Source organism: Malurus melanocephalus, unplaced genomic scaffold (assembly GCF_030028575.1).
Source record: "Malurus melanocephalus ecotype Western Australia unplaced genomic scaffold, MMel_1.1 scaffold_117, whole genome shotgun sequence".
Lineage (NCBI taxonomy): Eukaryota > Metazoa > Chordata > Aves > Passeriformes > Maluridae > Malurus > Malurus melanocephalus.
The window spans coordinates 1,822,023-1,848,306 of NW_026623349.1; the positions used below are offsets into that span (position 1 = coordinate 1,822,023).

At 39.8% G+C, this 26,284-nt stretch overlaps 2 protein-coding genes across 4 annotated transcripts in view; one reads left to right on the forward strand and one right to left on the reverse strand.

The window, feature by feature from the left end:
* UBQLN1 (ubiquilin 1) overlaps positions 1–6,527 on the forward strand; it is a 30,826-nt gene extending 24,299 nt beyond the window's left edge. Inside the window, exons 9-11 of one of the 2 annotated variants that reach the window (XM_057370031.1) lie at positions 2,149–2,264; positions 2,579–2,747; positions 4,430–6,525. In XM_057370031.1, coding sequence (XP_057226014.1) covers positions 2,149–2,264; positions 2,579–2,747; positions 4,430–4,585 — 441 coding nt within the window. In that variant the 3' untranslated portion in view covers positions 4,586–6,525. Of the gene's footprint in view, positions 1–2,148; positions 2,265–2,578; positions 2,748–4,429 lie in introns of both variants that reach the window. The other variant, XM_057370029.1, reaches the window with a different exon arrangement.
* A 5,048-nt stretch (positions 6,528–11,575) lies between these two features.
* Positions 11,576–19,336, reverse strand: IDNK (IDNK gluconokinase). Of its 2 annotated transcripts, XM_057370032.1 has the most exons (5): positions 19,210–19,300; positions 19,044–19,074; positions 18,640–18,726; positions 16,450–16,493; positions 11,577–14,682 (listed from the first exon to the last, which is right to left on the reverse strand). In XM_057370032.1, exons 1-5 carry the CDS (start codon positions 19,248–19,250, stop codon positions 14,322–14,324), a joined length of 564 nt encoding a protein of 187 aa, XP_057226015.1. In that variant the 5' UTR covers positions 19,251–19,300; the 3' UTR covers positions 11,577–14,321. The 2 variants fall into 2 exon arrangements, with proteins under 2 accessions (XP_057226016.1, XP_057226015.1); XM_057370033.1 differs by lacking the exon at positions 19,044–19,074 and having other exon boundaries at positions 11,576–14,682; positions 19,210–19,336.
* Positions 19,337–26,284: the final 6,948 nt, after the last annotated feature.

Genomic DNA, 26,284 nt, shown 5'->3' on the forward strand with positions numbered 1-26,284 from the left:
TTCTTGCTTCTTTGCTTAAAAAGAACAAACGTTCTTACTGCACACCAGCCAGAAAACACCAGTTTGTGACAACATTTGTTTCACAAATTAAAAAGAATAGTACTTTTCCCACTACTAGTCAGAGTTCTGCTGTGCTTTTCTCATACGTCTTCAAACCTGCCTTAAATATGTGGAAAAGAGGTTCTACAGCATGACTTGAAAGACCCAAGTAATTAGTTAATTTAAAAGAAATGAGTTCTGAAGTATTTCCTGTAAATACTGTTCTGCTGCTGTCTTCTCCTCATACCAACAGTGTGTTTGCAGCCCAGGTATCTGCTTGGTATTAGTTGCCACAGTGTGTAGTAGTACTCTGTTCCCTAAATAGAAGCGAGCAAGACTTCTTTAGGAATTGAAAAGCTATTCTACTGCATGAATTCTGTCATTAGGCATTCCTTGCAAATCATTGTAAATGTGCATTGCCAAGATCTGACTTCACACAGGAGGTTTGATGAGTAAAATAATGAGTGCATATGTGAATTACAGGAGCAAGTTCAGTGTTCAGAATATACTGTTTATATTGTCTGAACCACATGAATGGCTGTGGTTTTCATATTGGTACTGCTTTGTAATGACTCAGCAGTATCTGAGGAGCTAGTACCACATTTATGTTTGAAATCTGTGAATAATGGGTAATTAACCRTAGGAATAATTTCTGTTTCCTTTTGATATCTCCTTCTGTTGTATTCACTGTCTACAGCTAGGTGATTAATAGCATTAACAGGTGACGTGGAGAAATAATCTGRGTGTTCTTAGAATGCTGGTAATACTTCAACTTGCGTTTTCTTGCTTATCTACTGGTGTTTATATTATGGGGTTGTGAGACAGAAACCATGGAATAATGGAAGGCATCTTCTGCAATGAAGGGCAATTGCCCAGCAAAACTAGGGAAGAATTATGGCTACTGAAACTAATAACATTAATAGAGATTAGATCCAGGTCACCTAAGTGCTCTAAAAATTATTGGGCCACCATTTCTGTAAGACCACTTCTGAAAGTAAGTCATTATTTAAATACTTTCATAAAGTAGTTGCAGCAGTTTTCTTTGGAGAATCCAAAATGTTTATCTCTTTAAAATCTGAGTAACCTTTTCCATCTATACATTTAGTTACTCTTTGACTTATAGCTATCACAAAGGTAAAAGTCCAAGAGATGAATGAAGAATATTAACTTGCTGTTCTGAAGTCTCTTTAGGCACCCATAGTCCAGATAAGAGTTCTTCATGTCCTATTCTTTCTACTCTGCACCAGAGGAAGTTTCATCTTAATCTGTGATTTCTACATGAATCAAATGTGGTTTTTCAGCAACAGTAATCTGGTCTAATTGCCAGGGGGAAGCTGCTAAGATTAGTAAGCCTGTCTGCTATTTGAAGTAGGTCTGACTACCAAAACTGTCATGTGTAACTGAAACATTACTTTTCACTTATCTCTTGTGTCTGTACACAAAGGTGAGCATAAGCCACTTGTTTTGTGTCTAAAATACTGAGGTTTTAGGATGTTTCATTACAGAAATGGAAAGGATTTCCCTTCCAAATCATTTGTGGATGTGAAAGCCAATTTGCAGTTGAAGTTACAGTAGAYTGAGAATCCCTGAATAYTACACATTTTCTTGCTGGTCTATTTTGCAGTGTATTTGTTTACATTTCAGGCTGTGAGTGCACTACTGATCAGAAGATATATACCAATAGTCACAATCAAATTGCTGTGATCTGAAATTAGCTTGGAAAAAGAAACTACTTTTTTCTTAGGTATCTATTAGTCAAGTTTCATCATGCTCAGCAATGTTGCTTACCAGTACAGGAGACTAATTCTAGAATAATGTACTACTACAGTCCTGTGGCCTTGCAAGATTGAGATCTTTAATGAAAATACTACTCCTTATATAGTTCTCATTTGAAATGCTTTTTCTGCATTACACTTAGAGAGTTCATTGATCCCTTTCTATGAAAGTTTTCTTACAGAAGATAAAAAGGTCTGAGTGATTTCCTGTAAAAACACAACTACAAAATTGAAAGCCAAGTTCTGAAATTATGTCAGATTCTATAAGACATCTAGCAATAAAAATTATCTTGGAACATCTACGTATAATTAAGAGTTTCTCTCCGTTTCCTAGATGCAGAATCCTGACACATTATCAGCTATGTCAAACCCCAGAGCAATGCAGGCTCTGCTACAGATTCAGCAGGGCTTGCAGACATTAGCAACAGAAGCACCGGGGCTTATACCAGGGTAAGAATTGATCTTACAAATTTAGATGGGAAGTCTTCCCTTGTGTTGTTGATTCTTTTTAGATTTAGAGATTTGTGAAGTCTTTATTAAAGACTCGTCCTCCTGCTGTTTTTTAGTTTAACTAAACTTGTTTTAAAATCTGTCACTTCTTTGCTGCTCTGCAATTCTAGACAGTGATAACTTTGGTCTTTGTCTCCGTACTTTACTCAAATTATTGTCCCGTCTTTGACAGAATTTGTACCCACTACARTGAGAAGAGACAAACTAATATTTGTTTCTCAAGTGGTGTATTTCTTTTTCTGTAATTTATGTAGATTTAATCCTGGTTTGGGTGGAGTGGGAAGCAGTGGAGCGCCCACAGCATCCACTGTACCTAGTTCGGTTTCCACTGAAAATACGAGTCCAGCTTCAGGAACTGCAGAACCTGGTCACCAGCAGTTTGTCCACCAGATGTTGCAGGCACTTGCTGGTGCAAATGCTCAGGTAAAGTTCATCATTATATTCTAGATGTTTTTACTTTTTACTTTATTTTTATTTTTTTTAATTGTAAAATTAAAAAAAAAATTATCCTCAGATAGCTGAGGAGAGAGCCTGCTGTCTGCTTCTGCTCAAAGGGCAGGAGAGGCGGCTTAAAAGTGCTATTGCAGCTGTCTAAGTAAATGCTGAGAAAACATCCAATTTGAGTAAAAGTGTCCTCTGAAACAGTTTTTTTTTATATACTCGTCTTCATACCATTGAGTTTTGAAATGCTTGTAAAGATTGAGGTGGATTGAGATAAGATTCATTGACAACTGTAGAGTTCAGGCAAGAGTAAAGCTTAAGCATATTGAGCACAGTCACCTCTGTGTGCTCTTTGCATGTATTGCTGACTGTTATTCTTTAGCTGTAACTAAGCTACTGTCCCCTTCTTCAGAGCTGTCACAGCCTGTTTGGAGCCTGAATTTATTCTRTGGCTTCCCTAATATCCTGTGGATCCAGACTGCAGTGCATTTTGTTAGYATGATGGGACTGAGGTTTCCAGATAGCTACAGAAGTCAAGCAGAGATAGCAACTTTGCTGGTAGTTGTAGGGTGGTGAGCAAGASTGGCTTTAAAGGAGACATGCTGTTGTCTCTCAAGAGCGCTGTGTGAAACAGCACCGTTACACATGGTACATACCCAGTGTGATGGCAGACTGCTGGTAGAAAGGGCTGTCTGCTTTTTTCTCCTCCCTTACCATGGGCTGAGTCAGTTCAGCTTTGCTGCTTGGATGAACTTTTTTCTCTTGTTATATAATCATGAGAAAACATTGGTGGGTGTTACTGTAGCAAACCAGATTGTTATGTGTTTTCACTTAGGCTATGAAATCTTACCCTTCTGAGTCAACATTCTGTTTCGTTTTGTTGGTATGGAACCATATGCAGATTTTAAATCCGGGTGGTAATTTCTTGACTTTGATGAAACTGCTGAACTAGAAAAATGGAAAATCAGCAGTAGATACTCAAGTTTTGTGTACTTTCTAAATTGACTCACTGATTTTAAAAGGTTACTTTGCAGAATATAGTTGTTCTGTAATAGTTCTGATTAATGATATGTCTCTGAAGATCATACCATTGAGACAATGCAGAATTTTGCCATGAGTTTGTGTAAACAGCATCTTTCAATAAGCACAGCTACGAGCTTGCCTTAGACTCAAGATTTCTAACAATTAGGATTTTGGTAATTTTACTCAATAAAGATTAGGGAGTGTTACAAAGTAGGTGTCTTTATRTTGAGAAAAAATAACGCCTATGATGTTCAATATTGCTGACAACAACATCATATTCTTTGCTGTTCCACATTGTTAGGTTGAACTCTGTTTTGTTTTAAAAAAAAAAACCTGTATGCATATCTTTGAGAAACTGTTTACAGAACATACATTTACCCAATTTTATTTTAATCCTCCTCAATCAAACAATCATTTTTTTCCTGGAGTTCAGGAATGTTACACAGACATAGATAATTTGCAGGCGCTGACTTGTTAAAAACATTCTTCAGTTGTTAATTGAATTTGTCTGAATGTATATTTTGGAACTTGAAAAAGCTAATGAAATGAAAAAAGACAGTGGTGCAGAACCCACCTATGCTTAAATCCTGTATTTTGTTAAATATGTATTATGCTTTTATAGCTTGAAATTTTGTTCTTAGCAGTTACAAAATCCAGAAGTTCGATTTCAGCAACAACTGGAACAGCTGAGTGCAATGGGCTTTCTCAACCGTGAAGCAAATTTGCAAGCACTAATAGCAACAGGAGGAGACATCAATGCAGCTATTGAAAGGCTGCTTGGCTCTCAGCCTTCATAGCAGTGTTTCTTTTAACTTGAAGAAAATGTAATTTATTTTTGATAACAGCTCTTAAATCTTTCAAATTGCTTTATTTCATTCTGACTCTTGGGATTGTCTTGTTACAACTAAAACCAGTCTGGTGCATTTGAAGGCAGAGTGCGGTAGTTTTCTTCAGATACTGGGAATCAATGCATTTTCACTTTGAGTGCATCAGTTCTTTTGTTCTGCATTATTTGTGATTTTTTTTGGAAACAATATCAGCTTTCACAGTTGGATGAGCAAGTTTTGTCTGACCTACAAATGGCCAATTTACTACTTAAACAGTAYCCTTCAGTAGTAAGTAATGTAGATTACAAATTAAAAAGGAAACAAATTAATTGAAGCTGTGGGTACCAATACTGCTTACTGTGATTTTGGCATGTTTTTTTTTTCTTGACTAGCGAAATGCTGGAAGATTTCTACCACTTGAGTAATCTACCATCTTTTGCTTTAATTTATATAAACACAGTATTTACAAAACAGCTCATTTCTGGGGATATACAAATTACAATAGAATGAAATTGTAAGTAATGAAAAAAAAAAAAAAAAAAAAAAAAAAAAAAAAAAAAAAAAAAAAAAAAATTAAAAAAAAAAAAAAAAAAAAAAAACAGGAAAAAAAAAAGTCGTAAGACTTGCATTTGGTGTAGAATATTCCAGGATCTTTGGTAACTATCTGAGAAAAAATGCTTAAACAACTTCAGTTAAAATATACTAGAATTACTGTTCTGGTTGTCTCTTTACATTTAACTGTACAGAAACTTGCATTATAACATTATCTCAGTATTCACAAAGATTAAATGTAAATTACCTTTGTCATTGTGCAAATTAAAGAGCCACGGCCTTGTGCTCTGGAATTGCTTCTATGGCTATTTGGCTTGTTCTACTGAGATTTTAACATGTATTCCGATTTGTAATTGGAGAAATTACTTTTATTCATGGTCATGTGATACTCTTAATTACTTTTAACCACCAAGTAAAAAAATACTGTATAGCTTTTGAGTTTCTATTGGTAGTTACTTCTCTTGTGCACAGGTAATAAATAAATTTAAAAAATATGTAAGCTTTGTGTTTCAATGTGTTTGCAGTTGCTCATTACCTAAAATTCAAGATGACTGTCAATCTTAAAAGCATTTGAATGAACTCGGGTTCTGGGAATATTTACCAGCTCTTTGCTAAAATTGTTAAACAGCTCCTGGAGTGTGAGATAGAGAGAGCAGAGTAAGAGGTGGATGATGTTAAAGACTTCTAGTTTAGATGAAGCAGGAATAGCAGGACAAAAGATTAAATGAATCTACTTCTTATTTCTCTTTTGTATCAATTTAATAGACTTGGGCACCTTCAGGTTGCTTCGATGTTTTCCTACCTGATCGTCTGCAGAAGGCAGGTCTTCATTTTCCTATTCCTGCTCTCACCTCCTGTGAGAGTGCCTTGGACAGTGTGGCTGGAGCCCTTTCTGGTAAAGATTGAGGCAAAAAAGTTGTTGAGTACCTTAAACCTCTCCATGGAACCTGGGTACCCAGGTCATCCATATCGTCTTCCTGAAAGGAACCACATTTTCCCATGTCTTAAGAAGATTTTTATTACCATTGGTGCCAGATTTACTTGTGTCAGTGCTTTAGYTTTCCTAACMATCTCCCTGCTTTCACCTTCTGCAACTTGGGCAGTATGGCTGGAGCATTTGCCAGTGAAGGGAATAGGCTGGGCATCAGATAGTGGGAGCTGAGCCACTATGCTTTGTATCATTTGTTTCTCTTGGGTTTTACTCCTTTCTCTCTCTCTTTCTCTCTCTCTCTCATTACACTAATACATAATTACAACAATAATTTAATCTACCTGGCTGTCTGGACAATTTCTATTACTCCTAGACTACCTTTCCCTTTTTCAGTGTTCTGTAAGCTACCTGTTTGTGCTTCAGTTTGTCCAGGGGTTCCTTGTTCATCCATACAGGCCTTCTGGCATTCTTTTCTAATTTCCTCTTTGTCAGGATGCATTATTCTTGAATCTTGAAGAGACAATCCTTGAATATCATCCAGCCCTCTGTGCTCAGGGCTCTATCCCTTGATACTCTACCAAGGAGATCCTCCAAGAGGCCAAAGTCAGMTCTCCTGAAGGCTGGCATAGTCATCATGCTTTTCACTCTCCTCATTGCCTCAAGGGTTCCAGTCTTCACTGTTTCAYGGTCATTGCAGCCCAGACTTTCCTTGGGCTTTGCATTCTTTGCCAGTTCCTTGTTGCTGAGAACAAGGTCCAATCTAGTGCCTGTTGTCTTTGACTCCCTAATCAGGTGGGGAGGGAAGTTGTCATCAATGAACCTTCTGGATCACATGTATTTTGCTGTTCTGCCCCTCCAACAGGCTGTCACAACCCGGAAGTGGGTATGATGTTGTAAATTCTTGTCAATCTGAATAAAATCCACATCAGGCAGCTCTTATCAGTTTATACAGTAACCTTAACTCCAGCAATTAGCCCACTGTTTAGCTGTAGAAAGCTGGCTACAATTAGCCCACTGTTTAGCTGCAGAAAACTAGCTTCCCCCTCGAGCCAGGGTCCCAGGGACTGGGTGGAGTTGCTTAGGTGACTCCCTGGAGGATTCCCACCTACCATACTCCCGGGAGTTCTTCCAGTTCTTGGATGAGAAAGAAAGTCAAAACAGTTCCAGAAGAGAACCCAGAAGCAGTCGGAAGATTTTCTGTTACAATCCACGGAGAAGTCCTGCAGCCATCGCAGGGTTACAAGCAAGCTGCTAAGCCAGCAAAAATGTGTAACCTGTTACTCCCCCCACAGAGTCCTTGATCAGGGAAGGAAAAACAAAACAAGAACTCTCACCAGAGCAGCCTCAGCTAGGATACAGTTACAGGAGGGGGTGTTTGGGGTTTTTTGTTTTGTTTGTTTGTTTGTTTGTTTGTTTGTTTTTTTACCTGTGCATAAAGCAGACGTTGGGAATATACCATTATGCACAATCAACCCAGAACATACAACAAACTGTAAAACTAGTTTTCACAATAAACTAAGGTACTGAGTAAGTGGTAGGGTATGATTGCTGAGATAAAACAGGAGAGAATAGGCAGAAAAGAGAAGGAAAAATGTCAGTCCRTAGATCCTGCATTTGTCCTGCTGTTGTAAATGGTCTGAACCTAGGGTCAACAGAGAGAGAAAAAATGCTGGGTTCCAGTCCAGTTCTTTTTATACTTTACCTGGTAGACGGCTCTCATATAAATATATTTTTCTTGTGTCATTCACGCTATATCGTTCACCTATGCACAGTCAGTTTCTTAGAGCCCTCCAGGAAATGAGACAGAGAGCATTAGGGGACTGTGGTGTCCCGGAGCCCCTTTTAGCAAAGGGTCTGGGTCTTGACCCTTCTCCTGACACGGGTGCACTGAGCATCAATCTCAAGACAGACTTGAAATTTTAACAACTGAAAAGGAAGTCGGTTTAGAACAGCGTTGACTTGCCCCACCTCTGCAGGACCCTCTCTTCTAATGAAAACTTTCCTGTTGCAACAGTCAAGGTTTGAGGCAAAACGTACTTAAGGCACTTATGCCCGGTCYTCCACATGGATGTTGCAGTGGTCGGAATCCCCCATGAAGACCAGGGCATGTGAATGTGAGGCTGTACCTTCTGTGGAGAATTTCATTGGCTAGGACTTCCTGKTCAAGTGGCCTGTGGCAGGCCTCCACTATGAGGTTACCTGTGCTTGCCCTCCCTTTAATCCTCACCCATTCGYTCCTTGTCCATTCCAGGTGGAGCTCCATACACTCCACATGGGCACTGACAGAGAGGGTGACACCTCTTTCTCATCTTCCCTGCCTGTCCTTCCTGAAGAGACTGTGTCTTTCCATTTCAGCCCTCCAGTCATAGGACTTGCCACCTTCTTTCATGATGCAGTAATACATAGTTTAAAGCTGTATCAGTGACTCCTGCTAACTCTTGACCAAAGGCCTTCTTATCATTTGGAGAGAGGTGATGGTTCTCATCCCATCTGATGCCAGCAAGCATGGTGCTATCTTAGCCATCCCACTGTAAACAAATGAAAATTTTGGCAGTGTCATGAACCTCAAAGTCACATACTAGTATACTGAATATATCTGTTTCAGTCCCTACCTGCATGCAGAAGAATGAAGGAAAAAATAACCTGTGCCCCTGCTTTACTCACCACTTGTTGCAAGGCCTTGAAGTCTCTTTTGATGGCCTTTGGAATGACTACACGTTGTGACTTCATCACTACTCACATGGAGGATCAGCAAGTTGGGTAGTAGTTTGAGCACTATGCCAGGCTTGGGAATTTCCTGTCCTTAACCCTGACCCCAGAGGTGCAGCAGACTTTCCTGGGGAGAGTGTCCTAGCATATTGGACTTTCCATTCCCTTTAGAAGGGAACCATCTACCACTGCAGCCATTCTTTTCTTCATGGAACTGGTCTTGTTATGAGCTGTAGGCCTTTCTGGCCTTGATAGCACCTCTGGTGGAGAGGGACCTTCATCATCCATTGTGTGACCTTCCATATCTGTAACTATTGTACAAAAAGGCATCTGGGGGAGGGTGAGATGGGCAAGAAGGGGTCTTGCCTGTTGTCTGAAGCAATGACTTGCCTATGTTCATTGTTTCCTGCTCACCTTCAGCCTGGCAGAGGGATTTTATAGGACCCTCTGAAAAGAAAGGATAGAGATCAAGTAGTTTCTGTAGAATAATCTCTACCTTTTCACGGGTATTTTCAGTGATTATTAGGATGTTAAACTAATTCAACTTAAGCATGTCTTAGTGGGACCTTGAGTTAAAAAAAGTTAAGACTTTGTCATCATTCAGTAGGCAGATCTGTTTAATARTGCAGTCCATGACATCCAAAAAATCTACTCTCAGATGGAAGGGCAAGGGTGAGGTGGGGAAGAGAAGTTTTTAYCAAGACACTGAATCTAAGACAAATGCTTTCTCATGACAACATTCAGCTCACCCTTTGTAAGCATTTCAGTTGTGTGTTACAAACTAAGATGCACTACATTTGGACTAAAATTTTACTGCAATTCAGCAAGAGATGAAGTTTGACCTAAATTCTACTCTGAGCCTTCAGCTAAGCTTACTTTTTGAAGTAGAATCAGTATTTATCAGTAACTATTGCCAATGAAACTATCGTTCTGATAAGTAGTGGTAAAAATACAGCCATTTTTTAATAGAAATTTTAGATTTGTTGGAAAACACATCAAGCAGAACATGGTTTATAGGCAGGGTAGACGTTTTATCACATCTGTAACAGTGGAAGGAAACCCACACTTACGTTTAAGAGCAGGTTACAGTGTTTCTTTTTGTGTGCCCCTCCTCAATTCCCCCCCTTGCCCCTTTATCTGTCTCTCTTTAAAATTCTCTCTTCAGAGTTATCATCTACCTCTTCTTTCAGGAGGAATTTTTTCATTAACTCTGAGCACTCTTATACAAGCACTATATTGTATTTGAAATCTGCAGCTTTCATTTTGGACCAGAAGGGCATATGTGCCTGAAGCTTGTCTCTTCATTTTCCTGCTTTCTTCTTTTCCTCTACTGTGGACCAAGGGATCYGACAGGATTGTCTGGAAAGTTGCCTTGCCTGATCATCAAACTACTTCTAGAAGAAGTAACTGATGCCAAAACTAATTTAAAAGTTATGGTAATGTGAACTGACAGATGTAATTTAAAAGACTTAAAATGCACACATTCACTATTGGGAATATGACTGCAAGATGGCTAGTTTTATACAGGATACGGTCTGCCTAATTCTCTTCTTGGTTCAGTGACTACATGAACTGGGTTAACCCTGGCTGGATGCCAGGCACCACCAAARCCACTCTTACTCCTATTCTGTGTGGCTGGACAGGGGAGAGAAAATATAAAATATGGTTCATGGGTTGAGATAAGAACTGGGAGAGATCACTCATCAAATACTGTCATGGGCWAAACGGGCTGGAATTACAGTAATTGAATTTATCAGTAACAAAATCAGAGCAAGATAATGACGAGTAAAAACATACCTTAAAAACACCTTTCCCCATTCCTCCTTCCTTTCCAGCTCTACTTCCTACCCCTACAGCAGTGCAGTGAAATAGGGGATGGGGTTATAGTCAGTTCATCACAAGTTATGCCTGCTGCTGCTCAGGGAGGAGTCTTTCCCTCTTTCCCCTGCCCCAGTGGTGGGGTTCCTCCCACAAGAGACTGTTCTCCATGAGCTTCTCCAGTGTGAATCCTTCTTATAAGCAACAGTTGTCTRAACTGCTGCAATGTGGGTCACTGTTCATGGGGCACAGTTTTCAAGGACAGGCTCGTGTAGGTCCCCTCACAGGGTCATAGGTCCTGCCGGGACCCTGCAGCAACATGGGCTTTCCCACGGATTCACAGCTTCCTCTCAGGCATTTATCTGCTCTGGTATGGGTCTCCCACACAGGCTGCCTGTGGATCTCTGCACTCCCAGGGATCTCCAAGGGCTGCAGGGGCACAGCTGCCTCACCATGGGCTGCACCCTGGGCTGTAGGGGAATCTCAGCTCCAGAGCTGGGAGCATCTCCTTTTCCTCCTTCTCCACTGACCTTGTTGTGTGCAGCGCTGCTCCTCTCTCATGCTCTCACCCTGCTGTTCTCTGGCCACAATTACACCTGTGCAATCACTTTCACCTCCCCTTCTTAAATCTATTATCATGGAGGTGTTGCCACCATTTCTCATTGGTCGAGCCTTGGCCAGCAGCATATCCATCTTGGAGCCTGCTGGACCACGGTGTGGAGGAAGCTTCCAGCAGCTGCTTACAGAAGGCACCCCTGTGCCCTGACCCCTGAGGGGGGTCAGGGCTGCTCTGTTCCCCACCACAACCTGGCCACACAAACCAAATACACTGCATAATGAAATTTTAAAAAACCCCTTCAATTTGTAGCTGAGGTGGCAGGCAGCTAGTCTGTTCCTTTGCCTGTGTAGATAGCTTGTGCAGTTTAGTAACACTCTACCCTTCCTTTGTTTAACGTATTAATGTATACTGCCATTGGGATAGATAGYATTTAATTTTTATTTCCTCATTTTACCACTGAAAAATGTTTATGCTGTAGTAGGGGAAGTATTTACACAGCTTGTTACAAACTGTGCTTAGCACAAATTCTTGAGSGCGTATAGTGCATGTACCTTGCATAGATAATTTGTGCTTAGAGACAGAGAAAGCAATTTCTACCTCCAGGTGTTTCCTCCTCAGATTTTGCTGCATTTGCTAAATATACTGCAAAATACAGTGCACTTGCATCCAGGTAAGCTGTGCTAACTATTTATAGCCTCCCAACTAATCTGAATATGACATCCCTAGAATAGCAATGTTAGTTTAAAACAAAACAAAAAAACAAACCTTCACAATGAAAAAACACAAAACAAAAATTAAGTAAATTTTGTAGGATTATGTTAGGGCAGGGATTGTTCTGGTACCTTTTTCTTCCAATGCACATGTGCACAGCTTGATTAAAATATGCAAGTAGTTTTACGTGATTAGTATTGGGATAATTCACATCTTAGTCTTTTAATTTGTGATGCCCGGGATATAAGTGAGCAGAAGTGATGCTTTGTTGTCTATCAGAATAGCAGKTAACAGACAACAACTGATTAACAACTTTCTATGCAGTGTCTTTTAAGTAAAAGCAAAATGCAAATATATTAAAAGGGTAAGGGAAGGAAATACTCCCAACATAGAAGCAAAGAGTGACAAATACCCTGACCTAATCTGAAGAAGCATGAACTGCCTGTGAGTACATACTACTTTATTTAGAAGCCTTCCAAAACCCAAGCTGCTTATATAATTCTCAGAATGTTTTTTTAACTATGGAGTACAATTTTCTGTTGGTGACAGCCACTTTGTGAGCATTCAGTAAATGCTGACAATCACATCTGAAAATCAGGCCTTCTCCGAACTCACACTTCAAAATGTCCCTTTAAAATAAAATTATCTAAAGGTCTGATTGTATCTGTGTGTGACAGAATGCAGCTGCTTATCCATCACCATATAGTGTCGTGGTCTGGCTTTATTGTGTGTGAAAAAAGTGCATAAATCTGTATTTAATACTGAGTACAATAGTAAAAATCTTTGTAAAAAAATGTATTGGAAAAGATGTAGACCTCGTTAATAGCAGAGGTGCCACAAGAGGGTGCTGTGTCTTTGAGTTTCACACCTAAATTTGTATGGTTCTGACAAATAACTTGGTTTGAAGGGGTCTCTGAAAWTTGAGGGTATTAAGAAGCAGACAGACATCCCTTGCTCTTGCATTTAACTTTACCCCTGTGTCACCCTGGCTCTTGAACAAACACACTGAGGTGGGAGCACTCTGTAGTGGACAGCAGCAGACTGAAACTGGTTAACTACCTGCCATTTTCCCTTCAGGTCACAAATAAAACAGGAAAAGACCACTTCTGGGTTAGGTTAATGCCTAAAATCCTGTGTCTAAAAACAGCTGCTTTCAGTAAGATAATGCCCATTTATTGCAGTAATTTAAGCACAGTGGTTTGTGTAGTAAACTGCAAAGTTTACTATTTTCATACATAGTGAGAACCTAGATGAATAGGTAGTTTTTCAACTACTTCTCCAGGTAAAAATGACACTAAAGATGCTTTCAAACATGAGGTGTGCTTCTGCAGAAGTTCATCCATTATCCCAGGAAAAAAAAAATTACACGACACACTAAAAATAATGTGTGACAGCACATGAAATTGTCTCCATTCAAACAAGATTCAAATCTCACAGAAATTATCTGAAGTTTTTATAACATTAAGCTGAAAAGGCACGTCTTGTATAATGTGAGATAAAGTACTTTTTGAAAAATTTTGGCAGTAAAAGAGGCCTTTAACCTTGAATTCTGTGAGCTAGGTGACTGATTGGATATTTGGAATTTTCTGATCACAAAAAGATGTGAAATATATGTATTAGGAATAGTATGATTAAAAGCTTTATGGCAGTTGTGTGGACATGCACTGAGGAGCAACAGGAAGCGAAGGAAAAGGTCTAACTGAAAGAGTGCGTTTTCAAAAAGAAGGAAATGTCTATCAAGCTTGCATTCAGTACTTAATCACTTGTTGACTCATGCTTGAATGCAATRTGTATGCTTTGTACGTGAGAGATCCAAGTTTAGAGCCAGCATGATCCCACTTCTGCTTTTATTTCTAAAGCTTTCCATTCAATTAAATTTTGTATATTGCATCACCACCACTACCTTTTTTTCTCACATTTTTCAGCTTGGTGGTCAATGCATACAGTAAAGAGTTCAGAAAAGTTTTCATGAAGCCATCAGTGCTCTGGTGAGGTCTTGATGAAAATCCAGGAAYGATACAGGGGTTCTGTCAGGTACAGAACTTCATCCTGCATGTTCCTGCCTCTTCTAGAAAAATGTTGTTTTTAACAAATYATTGTTAAATCATTGGATCTTGTAACAGCAGATGTGCCCATCTCAGTGACTGACAGAGTAAAAATTAATAAATTATTCTCTGTGACCCTTCCCAGGATTTTTGAAAGAGACTTTTACTGAGAATTTTAACTTCATGGAATGAAGGGTTTAAAAAGTTAACAGCTCTGGAAAATTACATCTTATATGTCTTTTACAGAGCTATGATAAAACACCTAAAAGGAGTAAACCAGCTCTTAAAAATAAGCTGGTTTAATAATCAATTCAATAATTAAAACMCTGTTTCATAGCCTTGATATCCTTCAGGGAATTTCTGTATGTGTCTTTCAGAAAATTACTCCAGCAAAGCCTCATTCTGAAGAATTGCATTCTCAATCTGTAGCAATATTTCAGGGAGAGATTTTTCTAGACTGATAGTAATGAAGTTTTCTGGTGCACTAGGTGGCTCCAGAGTATCAAATTGAGACTTGAGAAGTTCAGGTGGCATGAAATGACCTCTCCGCTTCTCCAGGCGGCCAGCAATGATGTCCATAGGCCCGTCCAAATGAACAAAGAGGATCTTCAGTGCTGGGTTTTCTCCTGGTTGCTCTGGCTGGTTGCTTTCAATTGCAGATGCTCCACTAATTAACACGCGCCTATACATCTTCTTCAGTGCAGAACAGGCCAGAACTGCATCTTGTTTTGATGTGTCTTCTCTATAAAAAAAAAAAAAACAAAAAAAAAAAAAAACCCAAAAAAACAAAAAAGCAAAAACCTTTACATATTCACATGTGGTATAACAAAATGGCTTATTAATTCTGCTGAACAAGGTAAAAAAAATCCTAGTTCCTCAAGGAGGACAGCCATGGGAGCAGTGGTATTTTGACAGTGGTATTTGAGTGATTTGAAACCAAATGTCTCATCCAGGTAAAGATGTAATTTGAAAGTGAGGTCAGACTAGTCAACCTTCTGGTAAAATCTCAGTCTTAGGGACCTTGTCTATTAGGCACCATTCTTTCCTAAATTAGATTCAATTGTAGCACAACAAAGTGTTAGGATCATTTCCTTAATTGGTGAGCACAGGAACTAAATATCCACAGAAACCTCTGTCCATTATCCATAAAATTACTGTACTGTTTTCTCTAAAGGTAATACTTTGCACACGTATTTTCTACTGACAAGGTTTCTTAAAATAAAGCATTAAACTCTGTGTGTCTTTTCCACCAAAAACCAAATCCAGAATTAATCTTCTCCATGAAGAGCGAATAAAATTCCTGCCTAAGAAGATGTATTCTATAATAAAATAATCCGTGAACCTATGCAAAAATCATTTTATGGTCATCAGATTTTGGTTCAAAGGGAAGCAAGGATTTTTAATACCTACCATTATCAGCTAGGTAAGCCAGTGAGAGTACTGGCTAAGAAGTACTTAAAACTAAACACTGGCCTTAGGCTCTTTTGAAGTAGAGTTGATTCTGTAAAGTTTCCAGAACTGGGCAGTCGTACTGGGCTGTCATGTAACATAAAGCAATGGATCCAGCTAATCAATCCAGACAAACTTCTTAGTGAATTAATCCATGCTCCAGTGAGGTACACTCGCCTAATGTGCATAAGCAAGTGTAAAGCCTAGCTAAACAGTCCCTGCCCTCCCAACCTTTCCTCGTTTGGGATACACTCCAGTCCCTTCATTATCATTGGATGCTCCCTAGTATGTCCATACCTCTCCCATGATGAGGAGCCCTGAACTGACACAGCACTCCAGGTGTGRCCTCACCGTGCAAATGGAGAGGGGAAAGATCACCTCCTGCTGGCAATACTTGGTTGAATATAGCCAGGATTTAGCTGGCCCACCTTGCCAGAAGAGCACATTTCTGGCATRTGTCCTACTTGGGTTGTTGACCACGTCTCCCTCAGATTATTTTCTGCTTTCCCTCAGCCTTCCAGCTGAGTGCCCCTCAGTGTCCATACCATGCCTGGGGTTGTTCCTTCCCAGGGGCAAGATTTCACACTTTTTAAAAGGTTCCTACCAGTCCATTTCAACAGCCTTTCAAGGTCCCTCTGTATCAGTTACTCCTCCCATTTTGGTACCATCTGCAAATTAGCAGAGTACACTCAAGCAAACTCAAGCCATRGCAAACAAACTTGACACTCTTATTTAAAATAACAGTATTTTATCCTACTGTTATTATTGGTATTTTGTAGTTAAGTTCTTTGTAAGTTGCTAATGTAAGGCTTATTTAATGAACTGGACCCTTGAAAGTATTTTTACACAGATAGTAGAAAAAAACTATCATTGGCAACGATTTCCCATTTTATTTCTCAGGAATTAGCTCACGCTCAGCAATTATGACAGATGAAAAATAGAATGACTTCATTACCTACAGAATTTCTTTATCACATTTCTGCTCTGCAATGCAATGGGGAAAAACACTTCGGATACTTCTGTCTTTAGCTAAACTTTTTAAAACTAGGTATTTGCTTACCTCCTTAGTATATCATGCAATGCACAAAGCCAAGGAATCCTGTCCTAGAAAGAAAACAAGTTAGTTAATTATTTTGAAACAATTGCTCCTAGCATCTCAGATATTTGAGAGATAAAAATTAGCATTAACCTGTACAGCTACTTCAGTTTTGCATCTCTTTCTTCCTATACAGATTCACTACTACTGCCTGATGGCTAGTAAGAAGTGCTAGCCATATTATCAGAAAGATGGTAATAGTACTTTTAGTGGATAGTACTTTTTACATTACAGGTATATGATGGAAGTAGTATGTATGCAAGTGTAGCATGCACCTTATAAACCTCTGAAGGACAGTCAACTTATCTCTTGCTTCTATTATACAATTTAAATGCACAGCTTGAGTTGTTATTTCTTTTCCCTTATACAGTGTTATGCACACACCCCCACACCCCCAAGCTGAAGCTTTCAGGAACATGCAGATCTAAATTTAGTTATTTGCAATAATTATGCCAGTAGCAAATACAAATAAATGTAATAGCCACAATTTCTCAAAACTTTTGCCCAGTACTTAGGCAAACACAATGTAAATGATTCATCAGGTGCTCATTTAATCTGAAATTTTAAGCTGCTGCAAACTTCAGTCATGCCTAAGGAGCACTAAACAACTGTTCCCATTTAATCGTTCAATGCTGTTACTGCTGGGTGATCACAACCAATGATAACAGGGATAAATAAACACACGTTTTTTGTTACTGTCATTACAGAATACCTTCCCCTTGGCATTCAAGAAGACCTTTACAATTTTGTACCTCTCATTTTTCAGAAGAGATGCTTTCCTCTTGCTGAGCACCATACACCAAAGGTTTAGTCATTCAAGTGTGCAGTGCTGCTTCAGACAACATAYAGGCTTCCAACCAGTGGTGAAAGATCAAGTTTTTAACCAGAATCCAGAATATTTGTTTTCAGTCTAAATTGGCTAAGGACTTCTCCCAAAAGATGTAAGGGGCTAAAAAAAAAGGGGGGGGGGGGGGGAAGCCTTGGGGAAAAGAAAAGAAGTAGGAGCTTTGCCAACTTTTTCTAAATGTAAGGATTTCTGCTAAATCCTTAAAGTCTTTTGAAAAAGATGCTATAACTGCATCTTGTTCTGCTTCTAAGCTTGTATGCTTTTAGATTGATTTCATGTGTTTACCAACATTGTTTATATTATTTATTTAAAAGTTTTTGTCTATATTCATAAGTGTATATTTCTCTAGAAGTAGTGGACATGAACTTTTTAAATTCTTGCTGACTCTGTACAGGAAAAATGGCTTTAACTATAAAACAACTGTCATAATTGATGACAAATGGAAAAATCTTTTTTTGAAGCTGTACCATTAAGGTATTATGTCCTCAAGTGTCACCAGCCAAGGGATGGGATTGTCTCACTCTGCTCTACACTGGGGTGGCCTCACTCCAAGTCCCGTGTGCAATTTGGGCATCACAAAATAAGAACAATATATTAGCGAGCATCCAAAGGAAGGCCAATGAAAGATGGTAATTCACCTGGATATAGAAGGAAGTCAGTTGTGCAAACAAGACCTGCTTTCCCAAACTTCTGCTCACTGGGCCTGATCATCTGGTTGTCCTGCACATGCCATGTGATTGTACTCAAGATAATCTGTTCCATAACCTCCCTAACACTGAACCGGATTTGCAGGGCTGTGGCACCCTGGATCCTCCTTCCAACCCTTCCTTAGATGGGCATAATATTGGCCAGCCTCCAATCATCTGGGACCTTCCAAGTTAGCCAGGAACTGGGGATAAATCATGAAAGGTGATGTAGAAGAGTAGCAAATTTTTGGAGTTTTCTTGTGCAGGGCCACTTGATGGATTCTGTGTTTCTTGTGGGTACCTTTCAAWTCAGGATATTCTAAGATTCTATTATTCTAATCCAAAACTGCAACTCAGTGTGTGGATTGTAGAGGGGGAGATTTCTTACAAATTCTGAAACAGCAGGATACCCCTTGCAAACTGCCAAGCATTTCATAAACAACTCTTTTATGTGCAATCCTTTTGATACAAGAAGCCTCCCTCATCTTACCAAATGCAGACCTGTAATTACAGTCAGACTAGTCTACTTAGTACATCACAATCTACTTTAACAAGATGTGCATGAAGTGACAGAGATAAATGTTTTTGGATTACATTTCTTTCAGGGCATATTCAAGGTACCTCATCGTTSAGTGGTATCCCTTCTGCCATTTTCTTTTTATTCTCTAGAGGATGATAATCGTCTGCATCGTAGAATTTCCATCCCAACTAAGAAAAAAAAATCATTATGGATCATTCAGCTAGATAGGTGAGGTAACAATTATCACAGAATTTGTGACACCCAAGAGATGACAGGCTTCTTGCACCACACCGTTTATACCATGCTGATTAGCAAAGAAATACTGAGCTTGGTAGCAGCAACAGCTGTTGCATCACGGCACTAGGCTGAAGTCTATCGGGGACACCGCGTCAGCCCAACCCGGCTCGGGGGCCCGGCAGCCCGGGCGAAGGCCGCCGGCCCGGCGCAGGGAGGTGCCTGCCCGCCCCGGCACGCCTCCGAGGCGGCGGCTCCCACACGTTCCTACCTTGGCTGCCAGCCGCGACCCGACCGTGGTCCTGCGGGGAAGCACAAAGGGCAGGTTACGCACCCCCACGGCACCTCACTCGCACCGCCGCGCTCCGGCAGCGCCGAGACCCCGCCCCGGGCTCCGCCGCAGCGCCGCCGCCGCCCGCCCCCTTCCCGGTACCTACTTCCCTGAGCCGCTGACGCCCATCACCACCACCASCACCATGGCGGCACCCTGCTCCGTCGCTGCCCCGGTGCCCTCCTGCCCTCCTGCGCCCCGCCCGGCCCGCCCTCGGCCTCCACGGCGGGAGGCGGTGCGGGCCCGCCCGCGGGCTGCGGGCGTGGGGCGGCTCCAGCGCGGCCGTGCGGAACGCGATCGCAGCGCCTCCTCCTGCCCGGCGCCGCTGCCCCGCTCGCAGCCCGGGACCAGCATCCGCTCCCCTTCTGTGGAACCGGGACACGCCTGTCATGTCCCCCTCTTTCCCCGCGATCGCTCCTTGTGCTGAAGTTACCTGCTCTYCTCTCTAACCCTCTTTGTCTCAGGCTTTTCTGTGTGCTTGGGCGTTTCCTGCCCAATGGTTCTTAGCGCGGTATTCACCGCAGCAACAGTAGCATATATTCATGCAGCCGCAGCAACACAGACGAATTTAACAGAAGCAATAATTTCTGCAGTGTGTGTTAAAGTGTACATTGATGCCTGTTGAATTCTGTATTATTCTTTGGTGATAAAGGTCTACCTTTAAAATTTAATTAAGGCATCAGCCATGCCATGACTAATTCTAATTTAGTATATGTTAAAGCATTGATCCAGTCATACTTTTAAATCACTGAATTACTGGGTGAGTAAGGCTAGGAAGGACCACTGATCTGGTCATCTAGTCCAACACCCTGGCTCAAGCAGGGTTCCCTAGAGCATATTAGGATTCTGTCCAAGCAGCTTGTGAGGATCTCCAAAGAGGGAGGTTCCACAATCACTCTGGGCAGCCTGTTCCAGGGCTTGGTCATGTGCACAGTAAGCAAATTCTTCAAAATGTTTGAGTGGAACCTCATGAGTTTCAGTTTCTGCCTGTTGCCTCTTTCTCCATTGCTCACCAATCAAGAAGAGCCTGGATCCAGCCTCTTGACCCCTTCCCTTCAGATACTGATAGACATTTATGATGTCCTTTCTTCTCGAGGCTGAACAGGCCCAGCTCCCTCTGCCATTCCTTGTAGATGAGAGAGATACTTCAGTCATCTTTGTCACCGTTTGCTGGGTGAAGGAAAGGAACTCTTGCTGTGTGAAGCCTAGAACGAGACATGGTGCTTCAAATGTGGCCTCACTGGGGCTGAGAAGAGTGGCAAGATTGTGGAAAATTGTGGAAATGCTCTTAGATAGCAAATATTCTTGCCATTATGTACATATATCTGACCTAGCAACATTTTTAAAGCTCTGGAAGGATCAAATGCAGTGATGATGCCGACCAGAGTTGAAGTTCTCCTGTGCAATGGCGAAGCATATGCTGCTCCTGTGAGAGCTGCTCCACCCGGTGGCTTCAGCAGAGCACGATGTGTGCCCCCTTCATATTTTTTATGTCAATCAAACCTTTAAATAAATTCTCAGAAAGTACTRAGTCTCCCAGTCTGCATGAAATTTTAGTTCCTCTGCACAACACTTCAAATAATATTATGAACTATTCATTTATTTATTTATAATTGTTGTCTGTCTCTGACCATTTAACTGAGATCTGTAACTRCCTGTATTTCACATGCCTATTAAGAAATTCTTAACAAAGACCAGAAGCTTCAAAGTTATTAAGCTGTTACTGTAACAGTGCAGTTCTCAGATGACTAGCAGACTACAATGATTTCTGTAAGATGCCCTGTGATTGAATAAATATTTTGCTGTAATAGCAGTATGATTATACTAAAGTAATTAAATTTGCATGCATCTTTTCAATTTCTTGGCTTATTAATCGTGAGATAGGGAAAAATGCTTACTTCGGGTCATTGTTCTTAGGAGATCCAAATGAACAAGCTTAAAAATACCAGCAGTCACTTTGACTCTGGGAGTGTCTCAATTGTTATTCCTATTCCCAGAATTAGAACTTAGAGTTGCTCTGTCTTGGTAATTTCCAAGATTTTGCTATCATGAAGAGCAACCCMTGACTACCCCACTTACAGTGTACACCCAATGGCTTTTATTGTAAYCAGATTGTCACAATTTTATCCAGCTTGATTGCTACCAAGCAGAGAAAACAGGCTTCTCTTCTGATACCTATTTTTTCATAATGCATATCCTTTCATTTTGAAAAAAAGCCATGTTAGATTGGTGTGATGTTATCGAATAGCTTCTTAATGTCCTTGTTTGTGAAGGAAGTCTTGTGAGGAGTACTYTTTTACTCAATCCCAGGACAGCAAACCATGAGCATGCAGTGACAGAGTYTGCATGCAGTGTACAGGCAGCAGTGTTCTCTGCAGATGCTGCTACAGGGAGGAGAAAAGGATCCAGAGAACACTGATTGAATTGTGCAAACACAAGGGCCTGTGGGCAACCTGAAGAAGGCATTTACATTCAGACTTCCTTCTTGTGTGACCCATGATTTGTGGGGATATAATTCCTCACATGTAAGTTTCACATTAGTCTTCATCATTTAATGATGTATATATGTCTTAGAAATTTGTCTAATGCTTATTTTTTGAAGATCACTTGCTGGAGGTGGCAAAGTTGCCTTTTCCTTATCATTTAAATATATTTTTATTTCTAATGTTGTCAAAATGTAGAACTTGATTCTGAATCTCTGATGTAGTTATATAAAAAATCCTGTATGGTTTCACAAATTCCAGAATACATTCACATAGCTGAAATAGGAGACAACGAGGTGTAAGTGTCTTCTGATGTTTCATTTATTATATTTAATAATAGGTGAAATTAAAATATAATGGTGAAGGATGAACATTCCACAATTAAAAGCCAAAAAMCCTCAATAATACCTACTAGAAAACCCATCAAGTACTTTTCAGCCCCTAAAGACTTTTCCAGACACTGTATCTTTAAATACTTTTAAAAATGGCCTTTGGTATATTTTATGACTTGTAGGAGTATTTTCAGTGTCTTTCTGATCCTTTCTGGTTTGACTAATTGACTGATACAGAATTTATGGAACTCAGTAAAGGTTCATCATCTACTTAAATTAGCTGCCTAATTTTAGAGAAGGATAATATGAAATATGAATGAGAGAATTTCACTTTCCTGGAGTAATTTCTGTTTGCCTTTACTGTATCTGTCTCCTTCCCAAGAATACTGTATTGAGATACTGTATATCTGCTGTATTCAGAATATTGCCAAATTCAAAGTAGAAAAAGGCTATTCCCATGGTAATTGCTAATGGAAACCTCCCACAGTGTAGAGGTGAACTACTGTAAAAGTGCACAGACCTCTTAAAGCTTGCCAGGAACACCCATCATCATGGACATCTGTTTCTTATAAAAGTGGGGGCTCAGATGCACTGAGTAATCTGAGCCTCCTGAATTTTAAGGGGAGTGAGACTGTTTTTCAAGCAGAGAAGCATTTACAGGCTCAAATTAAATCCTGAATATGCATTGATAGTAAATACAAGGCAGAGAGCATTAATATGATGTGTTCACTCTGAGAGTAGCTGAAATAATGTATATGGTGTTTTCTTGTTGGTCACAGTTAGTCCTCGTGATGTAAATAATCATCAAATTATGGCTGAGCTGATCGAAACTTCACCAACAATTTTCAGAATTTGTTTTATGCAATGCAAAGTCAGTCAATACGTTGTCTGAAGTCCTTTTTTGGGGGGAATTTAGTGCATACTGGCTTTCTGCTCCCAACAGGATTTGTCAGTACTGAGAAAATCAATTTGATAAACAGATAAAATGAGTCAAACTTTCAGACATTTAGGATTAGTAATTCAAACTGAAGCTGTTAAATGTTTTTAAAATCACATTTAGGGTTTGTATGTACTACCTCATCCCATTTTTTAATACTGAAGCTCAGAGCTTTAGGATATGATGTTCATGAAATACCAATTTGCAGTTCAAAAACAAAAAAATAGAGGTAAGAAGGAATGGGAGTGGCTTTTCTTTGTTGCTTCTAAGTGACACAAGTATGTTCTCTATTTGATTGCAAAGCTGAYGGCATCTGAGCCCAATCGTAGGTAAAAGAGGAATGCAATACTTCACACCATACAATAAATAACCTGAACATGTCCTAGCCCTCTAATTTCTGCACAGGGAAGCCTAAGAGAACATTTATCTAAAAGTTAAATACACATAGCTCTAACACAAAAGTTATTGTCAAATTATTTAAATTTTCYTCACAACAGCAAAAGAAATACCGTAACATGCTTATACAATGGCTTGCCGACTGACTTCCAATAAAATTAATGTAAATTAGAAATGGAAAATTAGTAGGATTTTTTACATGTTGTTCCTTAGGTTTTGAACACTTCTTCATTTTATGGTCTTTATTTTATCGGTGTGATCCTAGTTAAATCTTTCAATACCAACTCCATGTTTGCACAAGAGTCTTACCAAATTTAACTGTGCATAGGAAATCAAAGTATGTTTTACCACATAAAAGTTTATTCATGTGATGTGACCAAAATCAGTGTATTAACATAAATACTCCAGAGAAGTGCACAAAAAATCAAAATTGTCTGAAACCTTTTTTTTTATTTATCTGCCATATTGAGAGAATAAAAAAAAAGGTGAGCAATACAGTGGTTTCAGTCCGGAGTAACAACTAGAGCTGCAGCAGTGTGGTTCAAAAGTGACAGTGAGAGGYAAGGGGTTATGTCTGACACTTGGAGCACAGTCAGGAAAATACATGGATTTTTCTGCCTGGGTGTGGAAGGCTGCTGGCAGAGGTAGTGCACAGCTACTGCTTGCAGGCCACTGTCACATGCAATCYGGAGTAATTTCAGTGTTACTGCGGCGACAAACTGGAAATGAAGAAGACCACAGAGTTACAGAAAGACTGTTTTCTTTTGCTTCTTCAAAAAGAAATCAGGCATAGCTGAAGAGAATGTCTTTGAGAGCTATACTGTTTCTATTCCAGCCTATGTGCAAATAAAAATGGCTTCTCCGGGAGTATTTTGTTACTGTAAAATATTCTGGCCTCAACTGGAAGTACAGGTTTTGCAACAGATTTAATATCTCCTCATCTTGTATTTGTCTTGTAAGACCCAGGATGTAAAAGTTATGCAGTCTGTATTTCAACATCACTTACGATACCTACAGTATGCTCTGATGGAGAAACATCGATTTTGGAAACACTCAAAGTGTTAGAGAGATGGACCCATCCGCTGGCTCTGGGAGTGGAAGGGAGAATTTGTATCTTAAAACGCTGCTTCAACAAGTAAGTAATAAGATTACTGTTTCTGAGCAGTTTCAATTGAAGGCTTTTGAAGTATGCTTTCTTGGTGTCTCTGATGTATTTTTCCCCATGTAGTTAGTCCACATCACTTCCCTGGGCAGCCAAGCCTTCATTTTGCAATCACTTACAAGCCTACTAAGCTCTTACACCACAGAACCTCTCATGTGCAAGGAAGTTCAACAACAAAGATAATTGCAACTTAAAATCCTATCCATATTAGCTTATACTTAATTAAAAGAGCCAGACCAATAAAAAGCAACAGTCTTCACAGTATTTTGGAAGGGAAATGATGACAGAACCCAGAAACCATAAAGAGAGCCATATCAGAAACTGAGTATTGTTTCATATTATAATTTAAAAATCACAGTGCTGATTAATAACTGACTCTGGGTACAGATTAGAGGCTGAAAAGATGAACAAACTTGAAATAAATGTTGTATATCATACACATTTTTCTTGTAAGACTTATTTTCTTCACAAAATACACTAGGAACCTGACATAATAGTGTAAAGCAGAAGTTTTATTTCACTGGACTTTACCTTGATTTATGCAAACTAGACATGGTGTAAAATATGATTCCTCATACAGACTTCAACTTTGAGGATCATTCCTGGCTGGAAAAGTGCCTTAAACACATTTGATATTAGACAACTACCACTACAGACAAACAATGCAGAATTCAAATCATATGACGGGAGTATTAGAAGTCAGAACAACCCCAAAAGAAAAAAAGGAACTATAAAACCAGCCAAAACTGGTCTAAGCACTTGGAGCTCTTTCAAAGTGCATATGCAGCAGCCATGGAAACTGGATGTTACTATAAGAGAATTCTGCCCATGAGCATCCAAATTCCACCCAGTAACAAGAACAGTATAAAAGGATACACAGAAAGGTGTGTGGTGGGGATGATTTCTCTGTTCACACCTTGAGCAGGGCTTTTGGGATGCTGAGAACTCTTCAAAGCCTGGATCTGAATATTTTGCTGGACTGGCCACCAGGTAACTGATACTAATGTAGTTTTTATATATTTTATGATCACTGTTATGTTACAGTAATGTTCAAATTTACTCCTGCCTGCTGTAACAAAGTTGAAAAAAATGTGAGTGCTTGTTGTAACATTAGACTGTATTTGAATTGGAGTCTTACTAAACATTTATTTAGACAAATTCTATAAAAGGAAGAACTGTTCAAGCTATGGGTAGGAAGTATGTCTTTTCTCCACTTATCAACACTGCCTGCAAATATATCTCTACTACATAAAAAATGAACTTTTTTTTGTTGGTCAGATTGCTATATTCTATGTCTATGCACAAATACAGTCAGGCAAACAGAGCTCTGATTTGCAGCTTGATCAGAGATGGAGAGTACTTCTTTTTGGATTACCAGATCGATAGTGCGGTTTTTTTTTTTTTTTTTTTAATTTGTCATAGATGAAGGGAAAGATGGATGTGGCAGCCACTCTGCATTCAGCATGAGACAATCGGGTTCCTCTACATACTGAATTAACTGTAGACATCTGAAACCCCTGGTTGTGTCACATGCAGAACCTGTAAATCTTTCAGCAGTGGTAGCTGCAGGGTTTCTCTGGGGCTGTTAACGAGCCTGGAAGTACTGCATGAATTGTGTGAAAGCAGCTAGAGACAGCCAGTAGTGAAAGAAGTTTTTGGGAACAAACTCAGTCCACAGCGGAGAGACACTCCTTGGAGATGCAGCGTGGGGAGCAGAGATGCAGAGAGTACACTGCCTGCTATAGTTTTTCAGACAGCGATATTAGAATCACTAGATTAGAATTGGATTAGAATATCTGGCTATATATTCCCTGAAAGGAGAAGAGCGTACCAAAGAAACATTTCGATCCTACTGATAAAGAAATTTTGGC